This window comes from Pseudorasbora parva, chromosome 18 (assembly GCF_024679245.1).
Source record: "Pseudorasbora parva isolate DD20220531a chromosome 18, ASM2467924v1, whole genome shotgun sequence".
Lineage (NCBI taxonomy): Eukaryota > Metazoa > Chordata > Actinopteri > Cypriniformes > Gobionidae > Pseudorasbora > Pseudorasbora parva.
In genome coordinates, this window is record NC_090189.1 from 14,390,424 (window position 1) to 14,402,589 (window position 12,166).

At 38.4% G+C, this 12,166-nt stretch overlaps 1 protein-coding gene across 1 annotated transcript in view; it reads right to left on the reverse strand.

Moving 5' to 3' along the window:
- Positions 1–12,166, reverse strand: part of si:ch211-196i2.1 (collagen alpha-1(II) chain) — a 65,603-nt gene that overhangs the window by 2,504 nt on the left and 50,933 nt on the right. The window contains exons 33-66 of the mRNA XM_067424322.1: positions 10,212–10,265; positions 10,063–10,116; positions 9,912–9,965; positions 7,686–7,739; positions 7,449–7,493; positions 7,263–7,307; positions 7,066–7,173; positions 6,905–6,958; positions 6,746–6,799; positions 6,521–6,574; positions 6,321–6,428; positions 6,145–6,198; positions 5,959–6,066; positions 5,732–5,785; positions 5,548–5,601; positions 5,413–5,466; positions 5,191–5,244; positions 4,957–5,064; positions 4,795–4,848; positions 4,601–4,654; positions 4,440–4,493; positions 4,204–4,257; positions 3,978–4,031; positions 3,810–3,863; positions 3,651–3,704; positions 3,510–3,563; positions 3,376–3,429; positions 3,136–3,189; positions 2,826–2,843; positions 2,574–2,627; positions 2,420–2,482; positions 1,468–1,633; positions 442–551; positions 278–358 (exon numbers count right to left, since the gene is read on the reverse strand). Of these exons, the coding sequence (XP_067280423.1) occupies positions 278–358; positions 442–551; positions 1,468–1,633; positions 2,420–2,482; positions 2,574–2,627; positions 2,826–2,843; positions 3,136–3,189; positions 3,376–3,429; positions 3,510–3,563; positions 3,651–3,704; positions 3,810–3,863; positions 3,978–4,031; positions 4,204–4,257; positions 4,440–4,493; positions 4,601–4,654; positions 4,795–4,848; positions 4,957–5,064; positions 5,191–5,244; positions 5,413–5,466; positions 5,548–5,601; positions 5,732–5,785; positions 5,959–6,066; positions 6,145–6,198; positions 6,321–6,428; positions 6,521–6,574; positions 6,746–6,799; positions 6,905–6,958; positions 7,066–7,173; positions 7,263–7,307; positions 7,449–7,493; positions 7,686–7,739; positions 9,912–9,965; positions 10,063–10,116; positions 10,212–10,265 (2,202 nt within the window). The remainder of the gene's footprint in view (positions 1–277; positions 359–441; positions 552–1,467; positions 1,634–2,419; positions 2,483–2,573; positions 2,628–2,825; positions 2,844–3,135; positions 3,190–3,375; positions 3,430–3,509; positions 3,564–3,650; positions 3,705–3,809; positions 3,864–3,977; positions 4,032–4,203; positions 4,258–4,439; positions 4,494–4,600; positions 4,655–4,794; positions 4,849–4,956; positions 5,065–5,190; positions 5,245–5,412; positions 5,467–5,547; positions 5,602–5,731; positions 5,786–5,958; positions 6,067–6,144; positions 6,199–6,320; positions 6,429–6,520; positions 6,575–6,745; positions 6,800–6,904; positions 6,959–7,065; positions 7,174–7,262; positions 7,308–7,448; positions 7,494–7,685; positions 7,740–9,911; positions 9,966–10,062; positions 10,117–10,211; positions 10,266–12,166) is intronic.

Consider the following 12,166-nt stretch of genomic DNA (forward strand, 5'->3'; position numbering starts at 1 on the left):
GCAATAATTTTATGAATAATAAAAACAACATTAATAGCGGCTATTAACCTGGAACATAAAATTAAGATGTTAAAGCATTAAAATGAGTTTTAAAAAAAAAGCATTAGTCAGCATCACGTCACTCAACCTTTTTATTTAAGCCAATTTTAGTCCAAGTCGAGAGTCTGTGATTTTTCCTTTTAGGTGAGCTATCCCACAGTCAGACTCCCTTTTTGTCTATAACAAACTTTGACCAAACAGGAAGTAAAACTTTCCATAGACTGATAGTACTACTTACTTTAAAACCTCCCTCCAGTGAACTTATCCAGTACAACCTGCTGTTATTCCCCAAGTCATTCAGCCAAGTCCTTATGGGCAGCTGTGGAAATTGAAAGCAATAATAACACTGATGTTTTTTGACAAAAGAGATACACAGTAGTGAGGTGTTAGGTAGAACATTACGTGTGCATCTCTGGGGTGAAGGCAGGTCTCTGCTCCTGAATCTGAGAAGTTGCAGTAGGCCAAAAGAGCATCTAAAGGACTGCCTTGGTTTGGGTCGATGTAGTAGAAACCTAAAAAACAGTTACAAACATAGTATTTATGACTTTTGTAACTTAGAGTATGCTTCATAGTAGACAGACACTCCTTACTTCTTATTTTAGTAATGCAGCTGAATTAACTGAACATTGGATGTGCAAAATAACCTTTTGGACCTCATTTGCACCTCTCTTTAGTGCTGTTGATGAAATATTGTATTTATCCCATAGAAAACTATTGTAGAAGTAGTTTGAATACAATAAAAGCCAGATGTGTTTTGAAGGCCTCATGCCCTACATGATTGTAAGAGAAGTCCCACGGGAAATAATGGGATATTAGCTAAAGTTGACTGCGGCTGGCATCTGCACTGATACTAAGTACAAGCTCTTTTGGTTCACATGGCCTTCGACATGTTCTCTTGATAAAAAATAATGAGGCAAAAACACTGGATAATCACTTTGTCGGACAATCAAAATATGTTTTTGACTTTTTGGCAGCCAATTAATGAATTAACGAATGCCAAAAATGTTGGGGAGATTCCAGGAAGAGAAAAGGGCCTGCAAATGAGATCAAAACTATTTTAAAAAAGAAAAAGAAAAAAGTGTGAGTTGCGAGTGTGATGGTCGGATGTCCTGCAGGCATCTCTGCTTTGTTGCTCTGTCCAAGTCTTATTTTGATTTCTGGAACTCACTATCTTGAGCATTACTTTTGCAAGACTGAAAGACTTTTCTCCATGACACTGTATACTTTTTGCATCACCAGAGATAGTACTGAGTGTGTGCATTTCAAAAGATTTTAAAGCTCCATAAACACAACCACTTTTTCAGAGAAAGAAAACAACTGTAATACAGAGATTTCTAAAAGACAGCAGAAATGAGAACATGAACGAACAGATACAGATACAGTCTTTTAAAGACAGAAAAAGAAGACAGAAAGGGGTATGGCTCTGACCGCTGGTGTAGTTGGGATGGCATAGCCACAGCTCCAGACAGGTAGAGGCTGGGTGCTGCTTACTGCCGTCCGGAGGGTCCACCAGCAGCCGGAGGTCATGGTACAGAGAGTCCAGCAGTGTCTGAATCAAGGGGTAATTGGGCTTGTCTGAACTGTACATCAGGTCCTATTGGAGATGAAAAAGTAAGACAAAGAAATGTACTATGTATTTTACTATATTTTATTTGATGATATCAGTACAAAATACAATATTCCCTTAATTAAAATTTAAAATAAAAACATTATTTAGATAATTGTCTAAATCATGAAAATAAAAAAGCTGAAAGGCTGAAAACAATAAATAAGATAAAATGGGCCTTGTTCTAAAAAAAAAAAAGTAAAAATCCAATTTTAACATGTTGACAGAAAAACAGTAATTTTTTTTTTTTTTTTTTTACTAATTTTTACTTTTTTGTGTGCATTTGTGAGTGTGCATTTAGTTTTGTGATTTTACTGGAAAGAATAGTCTCTTTCTGCAACGGCATTAAGTGATATATTGACGCGCTCATCTGTGTGTGTGTGTAGCTGGTGTGAAGACTGCACGTGCACGAGCCAAAAGAGAATGTAAACCCCGCATACTTTGATTTGATTGGCCATCTGAGCGCTGTTAGACCACATTCGTTTTGACTGTGTGATCAGCCTCGGTTCCGGTCAATCATGCAGTGTCAACCAATTATATTGCATGAGGGAGGACCGAGCTAACTCTCTCATAATTTGGTCTTGAGGACCAAATTCACTGCCTTTATAAAGCTTGGAAGAGCCAGGACTTTTTTAAAATATAACTCCAATTTTATTCATCTGAAAGAAGAAAGTCATATACACCTAAGATGTTCATGTTTGGGTGAATTATCCCTTTGGAATTACATTTTCAGGAATGTATCAAAAAGGGCTAGTAAGTTTTTAAACAAATTGCCTTGATCTGGGACATGGTCAGGTTCACAGTATAACCAGCAGGTCCTGCTGGCCCTGGTGGACCCTAAAATAATCAAACAAACACAGAAATTGTTTGTGTTATCAAAACTGTTTTCACATGCTTAAAATACTGTAAAGAGTATCTAGCAACTTACTGGCAAGCCCCTTTTTCCAGTGGGTCCAGGAGGACCCTGAAATCCCTTAGGTCCCTAAAATTAAAAATGACAAGAGATATTCAACTGATATACAAAACATAACATGTTTAATTTAAAACATACTTTAATAAATAAACTATAAAAATAAACGTTAAAATATTTTATGTATTTTTAAGCTGTTTAATTTGGAACATTGCCCTTTAACCTGATGGATGCTGACTAAAGAAAAGCTTTGGAAATTACATTTCATACCTTGTCTCCAAACAAGCCCTGCAGGGTGGAGGAGATAAAAGAGAAATACATTATAAATGATCTTCATGCTCATCCAGGGGGAAAAATAGGAAAAATGTGATAAAGCACTTCAATGTCCTTGCTTGTGTCATTAAAAATGAATTAACCATGTTTCCATATCTTGAAAGGTGACACGTAAATGCATCTGAAGCAGATGTGTTAATACAAATTGGGCTATGGTTTAAAAAGGCACAGTTTGCTATTAGTTTAAAGCAACCCCACCCCACCCCCCCCACCCACCCCCCACTGAAAAAAACAAACACATATTCACCGGTAGTCCAGGTATTCCAGGCGTACCTCTAGGCCCAGCAGGACCAATATTGCCCTTTAGGAAAAGTATATGCATTTTATAATTAATTATGTAGCAGTTGCTTTTAACCAAAGCAACTTAAAAATGAGGGAACACAAGATGAGGGATATCTAAGAATTAGGCATGACCTATGCATGCATTATATTATATATATACACATACACACATATACACAAGTTCTCAAGATGTTTTGACTCTTACCTGATCCCCTTTTGGTCCTAGGGGTCCGGGAGGACCAAGAGGCCCCAGACTCCCCTAAAGAGAACAAATGAATTATTTTATAAGAGAACTGAATGGGCTTTACAGGAGACTTATATGGATTTGATACAACATACCTTCAAGCCATCTCTCCCTGGTGGGCCAAGAGGTCCTTGATCCCCTTTCTCACCCTATTATGAACAGGTTAAGGAATTCATATTAATGCAAGAATTCTAAGGTACAAAAAGAAACATGTCTGAGTAAAATTTTAAAAGCACCTCTGCTCCTTTGACACCTTGCTCCCCAGGCTCTCCTCTCATCCCTTGGATTCCCTGTCAAGCATAAAGCATCTTAATATACTCCAATATTTATATTTATTCACACAAATGTTACTTAATTCAATAAATAACTGTTTTGACCAGAAGTATCCGTCTTACCATACTTCCCCCCCATCCTGGAAGTCCTTTCTCTCCTACATCTCCTCTCTCTCCCTATTGGACAAGAAGCAGCAAAGAAGAAAATACCAAATGTGTCCAATTAAAGCCATGGGAATCAAGAATTAAGCTTGCCATTTGTATAAATGCCATGTTGATAGCAACTCTGACCTTTTCTCCTCTTGGTCCTCTGGTCCCCCTCAACCCTGCCTTGCCTCTTTTACCCTTTAGATGTAAAAAAAAAACAAATCACCCGTTTATCAATCATTATCATCTCAATTTGATAAACGTTTGTCCTGCACTATGACATAAATGTATAAAATAACCTATACTTATATACTTATAATAGAATCTAAGAGAGCACTAAAGTCATATTTGTGGGCACATCACATCTTACCCTCCGTCCAATGTGACCCATTTTTCCAGGTGCTCCATCTTTGCCCTGAGCTCCCTAAAAATGCATCAATAACCAAATTCAAATTTGAAATGAAATTGCAGATAAGCGTCTTGGGAAATCTGTATGCTTAAACACAGTTCTCATATTTGAGAGCAAGGACAAAGGCATAGAGGAAGAACTTTTATTTTAGATAGCAGACAGGGATTAAGGCAGAGAAAAGAATATTGTGACCTTACCTTCTCTCCTTTAATGCCTTCTTTTCCTTCAGGTCCTGGGTTACCAATACGACCCTGCATCAATCAAAACTCATTAAAAGCAGAGTTGAAACAAAGACATAATTATTCAATTTGCTGTCTCTTTGCTGTAAATTATTATTTTTGTCTCATTAAGCACTGACCTGAGCTCCTGGTAGGCCCGGTGAGCCCATTTCCCCTGCCTCGCCTTGTGGACCCTAAGGTAGTAGATAAGAATTGATTTAACTGGATTATCAAACACAAGTATTGCATTTCTATATACAACCAAGCCCCAAATGCCACACCAACTAATTGAAAAACTTTTAAATGCAATTTTCTGGGGTTTACAGGTCTGTACCTCCAAACCAAGCAGTCCTGGTGGTCCTTGTATGCCTTGAAGGCCGTCTGGACCCTAAAGGTAAGAGACTGCTTAATTTTGAACATGTAGAAGTTTTATTTCTTTTCAGTTTAAAAAAGCAATCATGAGTATCCATCTCAGTGGAGTTCATTATAAGCTCACCTCCACCCCTGGTTCTCCTTTATCTCCTGGGTCTCCTTTCTCCCCTTCAGGCCCTGGGAGACCTTTAGGGCCCAAAGGAGCTTGGGGACCAACTGATCCAACACCACCCTATAGGTAAATGCAAGATCGTGAATCAGATACTCTGAGATAAAATACATTGATTGTCTCATTTTTTTCCCTAAAAATAAGCTATCATCTGGGAGATTAATATAAATATGAACAAATGATCTTAACCTGTGCGCCGGCTTTTCCTGTGTCGCCTCGCACACCTCTGGGACCTGCAATTCCCTGAGGTACATAGCATATGAATAATGAGAACATAAATAATACAGCAAGTTTTTTGACATCCAAAGCAATGTAAAGAAGCAATGTTCCATGCTGCAATGTTCCATGCTACATGTACTTTGCAGAACATATTAATAAAGTAGTGTATTTTTATTTAAAGTGGATCAGAACCTCAGGTCCAGCATCTCCTGGCTCACCAAGTAAACCACTCGGCCCAACTTCTCCCTAAAACAGACACTTAGTTTTAGACCATATAAACTTTATAATAATCCAAAGATGCTCTAAGTGAACAATCAAACATGGTACCTTGCTTCCTGGAGGTCCATCTGGCCCTACCAGCCCTGGATGGCCTAGTCCACCCTGAAATAAAAGAAAACAGGAACCGTTTATTAGTAACGACCATATCAAACAGGAATATAGGTGTCAATCATTCTCTGGTGAAACAGATCATAGAGTATGACGAACTGTAGTTAAATAGGATACTACACACCTCTCCACCTTTCAGGCCAGCAGGTCCAATCCCACCCATGAGGCCTGACTCACCCTGACATAAAAACAGCAAACAATCACACACAAATGCAATGGAAAAAAACATCAGGATACCACAATGCATTTTACATGGTAAAAGACACAATGAAAACATGCCACATTATCTTAACGCTTTCCATTTGGGAAAAATATCTACCATTCAAAAGTTTAATGCTGATTTTCACTTGCCTGCAGTCCAATTTGGCCCTTGGCTCCCTTGAACCCCTTCTCTCCCTGCTCCCCTACGTCTCCCCACGGCCCCTCTAAACCAGTAAATCCTTGTGGCCCAATATCACCCTGAGGAGAAAAAAGAAATATAGTACAACCACATTTTCTCTAGTGAAAGGACTGAAAAAGGTGTAAAAGATGAAAGACCTTTTCTCCTTTAGGACCGGGGCTTCCAGCAACGCCAACTGGACCAGCATCACCCTTCATCAGGAGTAAAACACCAATACTCTTTTGTAAGGCAGTGAGACTGCTCGTATTTTAGACAGATGACTCTAGGGGTAAATTGCACAGTTGTGCCAACATTAAGAAATTAATCTCCACACCTCATTGCCTGCTGGGCCTGGTGGACCGATTGGGCCTTTAGCACCTGAAGGACCAATGTCTCCTTTTGGTCCTTGAAGACCAAGCTTTCCGAAGGGACCTCTGTCCCCCTGTCAATAAAAAATAAACGTTAAAAGATACAAGAAAAACTACTTTTCTCTATCCTTTTATGCATATAATTGACAATAAATTGTCACCTGACCTTTTCACCCTTCCTTCCAGGAGGCCCTTCCAAACCTGCCGGACCAGTTGGACCCTACAGAGGTCAGAAAGCTTTCTTCTTATTTCTGTTTTCACCAATTTATTAAACCAATAACCATTTGAGACTGTGTGTGTCACAGTGATTTTACTCTTGTTCATTAAAACACTAGTTTGCTATTCTGTACTGAACATAAAGACCACATAGTTTTTGCAGTGCCAATCTAACCTGCGGCCCTTCCAGTCCAAGAGGCCCATTGTCACCAGGAGGGCCCATCATTCCCTGTGCATTTATAGCAACTTTTAGTGATTTCATAAAGGAAACACAATTTGAGATACTTTAAATCTCTTAAATCACAAAAAAATAAAAATAAAAATAAAAAATCACCTTTTCTCCTTTAATCCCGTCAACACCCGGCATTCCATTTTCCCCCTGTGAACCCTGAAGAAAGATTTGCAACAATTTTATCTTGATGTCCTTCAACATCTTTCATATAGCAAAGCTTTTAAAATCCATCATCAAGTATGGAAAGGAGAATTATCACTTACTGGAATTCCTGGGGGCCCGCTTGGCCCAGGTTCCCCTGGGGGTCCTTTACTTCCACTAGGTCCTGGTTTTCCAATGACCCCCCTCACTCCATGAAGTCCTGGAGGACCCTATATGACAATTAATTAAAATCAAAAGTTTGTGAATTAACAGCCAAACAGAGATATAATGTAAATGAAAGAGCTGATTGTGTGCTCACACATGGCCCATCTGTTCCCTGATGTCCGGGTTCTCCCTGACGACCCTGCAGAGAGGTAACCCTTGTTTTTACAATTGAAGGAAATAAATTAAGCCTTTTATATTTCACCACTGCTTTATGACAAATCAAACGTCACTAAATGAGTCGGGTAAGGATCTTTTATTTTCTTTAAGATGTGGTATATACCTGGGGTCCTGGTAGGCCTTTTTCTCCTACTGGACCAGAGGGACCCTAAAAAACACGCATAAAGGTTAACAATATTAAATCCCCACAACATGAAAATGGCAGTGTTACAGCAGTAGAAACAAATACATTTGTCTTTACTGAAAGATATTAAGGAAAATACATTTCCGAAATATAAAATACAAATGATTAGCTTGATTTAGGATCCCAGTGTTTGCACTAGATCCATCACACACTTACTGGTGGCCCAGGCTTCCCATGTGGTCCAGGAGGTCCTCTTAAACCTGGCTCTCCCTATGAGAAAACAAATGTCTTCTTTTAAATAAAATTACTTTTAAAAAGACTAAAAACAATGTGGCTTTGATCTAAACCAAAGGGAGCCGTCTACATTTTTAGTTATCCAAGCCTATAATGGATAAGAAAATCCCAGAATGAATAACGCAAACTCAGCAAGTGATGTTGATCATTAAAAATACTTCAGTACAGTGTGTTATGTTTTTTCAGGTATTCAGATTTACAGTATTGTTACAAACATTGAATAATCTGCATTGTATCATATCCACAATCAGTCTTCACTGTATAAATTAATATAATTAATCTTTATTACAGCTACAAAAGTGATTTTCTCATTGTATTTTGACATTAGATTAACATGACAGCAGGAACATTAGGCTGCTGTCAATTTAGGTCTGAATACACAGATCCAATATAATTACACACATCCATTTGCTTTCTCAAATATTTATGTTCATGTAAGCCATTGTGTTCTTAAAATTGCATCAATGTTTAAAGGGGTGATGAATTGAGAAATCAACTTTCCCTTGAGCTTTTGATTTATAAAAGGTCATGGTAATATAAGATTATGCTGCAAATTTCAGAGCTGAAAACGTCCTTGTTTGTCAAAGAAAAGCTTTTATAGACACCGGGCCCAAAAAACAACCGTGAGTTTCATTGTTCACACGTCATAGCGCTACGAAACACACCTCTACAGAACGTGTAATTCAGTAGCCCCGCTCACCGACTCGTGGAGCTGTTCGGTCGATCACAAGCCAGCAGCAATAACAATGTGGAAGATAGCAAGATATTGTGGAAGAACACAGTCACTGCATGAGCTTCCTTCGGATCATAATAAGGAATGTGTGATACTTCATTCATTTTTAATGAAGTTCCAGCTTAAGTGGGGAAGATCGTACGTGTTTTCGCTTCATTTCACTGCGAAATCGTTCGTGAAACAAGTCTCAAGTGCTGGATTTGCAGACACAATGCTGTGCCTTCTATATTGGATCCAACAGGAATGGTGCAACAAACTTATGTGAGTAAACATCTTTTTTATATGTAATAGTACTAGTCCCGGGGCTGTACCAGACCAAAACATACGTCGGCAGAAAATATTTTTTGATCTGGGCGCGCATGTGTGTGTGTGTGAACACGCCATTCGCCCTTATGTCGACCGATCGTGCGGGTGCGGGCCATGTAATACAATCGCGAATGGATGAGAAATAAATCATTGTGTTTGTTTAATAAAGACAAGTTGCAGTTGCCGCTTTCAAAATAATCTCTCTCATGTGAACTGAACTGACAGGGGCTAGATTTGAAAGCAGAGCTGAAGCTCATTAAATGTGCAAATCTTATCCGATCCTAGCCGTGGGCATTTACTTCCAAGTCTCCATTTCGGCACATCCATCAAAAACCAGCGTTCAGAAGACAGCCTCAAAACCAGTGTAGAAAATAGCCTATTACTTATTAGTTATGATGTTTTTGAATGTAAAAAACACACAAATGTCATTAGTTGACCTCAGACAACAGCATAAAAAAAGAAAAAAAGCCAGTTCATAACACCTTTAAACTAACAGGACCTAAAACACATGCAAGTGAAAACTTTTGATCTAAGATGGTTAAACTTTGAAATCAATCCGAGAATCACGTTTCGAACTATGGTGCCTGGTCCGTACAGATTATATCATCCCTATACGTGACATTGCACATCCTGCGATGTGACTGACTATCGTGGATGCGCACACCATGATATAGATGCTAAAACGATATATTGTATAATTCAGTACTATAAATATTCACTCTAAATACACTACTGTTCAAATGTTTGGGGTTAGTAAGATTTGTTTAATGTTTTGTAAACAAGTTTTTTATGCTCACCTAGGCCGCTTTTTATTTGAAAAAAGAAAATACAGTACAAATTATAATATTGTGAGATATTACAATTTAAGATTTTCAGCAGCCACTACTCTTAGTCTTTAGGGTCACATGATCATTACATTCTTCTAATTCCATTCCATGCTTATATATATATATTCAAGAGACATTTCTTATTACTATTAATGTTGAAAACGGTTGAACGGCTAATGTTGTTGTGGAAACCGTAAAACATTTAATGATTATTTTATAAAATAGAACGTTTAGAAAATCATTTATTTTAAATTATCATCATTAAGTGCATTTTGTCTTTACTCTGTCTCCAGCATGGCCCGGTCTTCCTCTCATTCCCACGTTTCCTGGAAAACCCTTAAAAGAATATGACAGAGTTAGGAGGCTGTGCCAAAAATCCACCTCAAGTATAATTCTCCTCATCCCTATAAAGCCCTGTAGAGGGGTCACTTACATACATGCCAACAGGGCCCTGCGGTCCCTCCACTCCTGTCTTTCCAGCGAAACCCTGAGAAAAATAACCATACATACCAAAACACCATGAAAAATCAGCAGCTTGGATATACGAGTTGTTTGAGAGCAAACAAATAAATCGTAACATACCCTCTCTCCTGGTGGTCCTGGACTGCCCATGGGTCCCTCTCGTCCAGACAGACCCTGTCATCGAAACAAAATCATCAGTACAGACAGATTTAACAACACACAATCAGTATGTCTATCCCTCACAGCCTCGTTTAAATCTTCGTTAAATTCAATATGGCATCTAACCTGACTTTGGGCCCTTACCATACACTGCCCGACGCAGGTTATAATTTTCCTGTCCAACACCACGTTAAAATAGCAAATGCACTCACGTTCATCTGTCTGTCTATTGGCATGCTGGTCTGAAAACGAGGTGTGCATAAAGGCGGGTGCATAACGCTCTGCTTATTACACGCACAGGGATGTGCAGCAGCACACAAATATTTTTAAATAATAAAAATACAAGGATTTTTCTCTGGAGAAGCACTTAGTCTCTCTGCTCACAAATTCTGCCATGTAATAAGCAAATCTGCCATGGTGCAAGCACTACTGGCTTTTAAAGGGAATGGGAGATGAGACTCTGATTGGTTTATTTGCACTTTATGCCCAAAACACACCCATGACTCATTAAAGGACTACGTAGAACCCTTTTAGACCATGCATCTAACGTGCCGACCATTTTTTTCCATCGTTAAACTAGCAAAATTGGATTCGTAGGCAGTTGACTCGTTGCCTCGCTGCCTTATCAGACACGAACTGTTAGGCACTTATCAGACTTGTTAGGCAGCGTTTGTGCATGAAGGCACCTCACGAAACTAATTTCGGACAGACACCTTAGGCAGTTTAACACTTTAATGATCTACAGCTAAATAGAGACAGCTTTGGTGAGAACTAAACAAATATTTATTAATTACTACATTAGTCATTTCTCACTAGAAATTACATCAGAAGTGGAAAAGTTTGGTAAAAAACATACATTTACACACAAACAGAGCAGCAAACGCAACTTTCGGACACCCTCTTTTTTTCCAGCTCAACTGTCACATAATGGACTGCACAGGACTGTGGGATATCAAAAGGCAGCGAAGGATACATGTAGCATACTTTCAAAACTGGATCAGATGAAGGTATCTCAGAAGGCAGGAAGTGAAGCTAACATTAGATTTGGACGTGCCTTGATGCCTTTCTACCCTGAAATGTGTTTTACGAAGGCAGTATTTTCCAGGTTTCCATGTGCTCAGATCGTTAAAAAAGGGCCCTAAGGTCCATTAGTCTAATTAAGTTTCTCAACCTTCTCTCTGCTTACAACAAGCTCATTGAATAGGCAAAATGAATTACCAGCTTGCAACTGGATCCTAATACAATGTAAATGAGTGTGCTATAAATCCATTTTTGTATTAATATCCACTTCTGTTGGAATGGCTATTCGTATGCGGGGAGAATAGGAACCAGGGAAGTTTTTTTTAAAGTAATTTATGCTCACTGAGGCTGCATTTATTTAACTACAAATACATAGAAAAAACTGAAATATTGTGAAAAAAATTACAATACTTGTACAATAACTGTTTTCCATTTTAAAATATTTTCCAATGTAATTTATTCCTGTGAAGACAAAGCTGAATGTTCAATTTTCAGCCATTACTTTAGTCTTCAGTCACATGATCCTTCAGAAATCATTCTAAAAGGCTAAATGTGGGTCAAGAGTTGAATCCTGTGAAATAACTATTGTTGTGTCTGAGCCGATTAACTTAAGTTTGTAAGTATGCTTTGTAGTCTGTCTTACAAGACAAGTTAAACAAACAATGGCTGATTTAAAGACCCAAATATGCTTTGTTCTCTTTTTGAATGTGCTCCATTGTTGTGTGAAAAAGAGTAGAATGTGTCAAAAATGTAATCATATGTATTGCGTATAGAAACGTAAAGCCAAAAACAGAACACCTATAACTTTGACTACCACCTCAACCTTTTTAGATATTGAAAAGGCATACGTTCTGAGAATTATAGAACATTTAACAGCACATCTCCTGATCTGAATG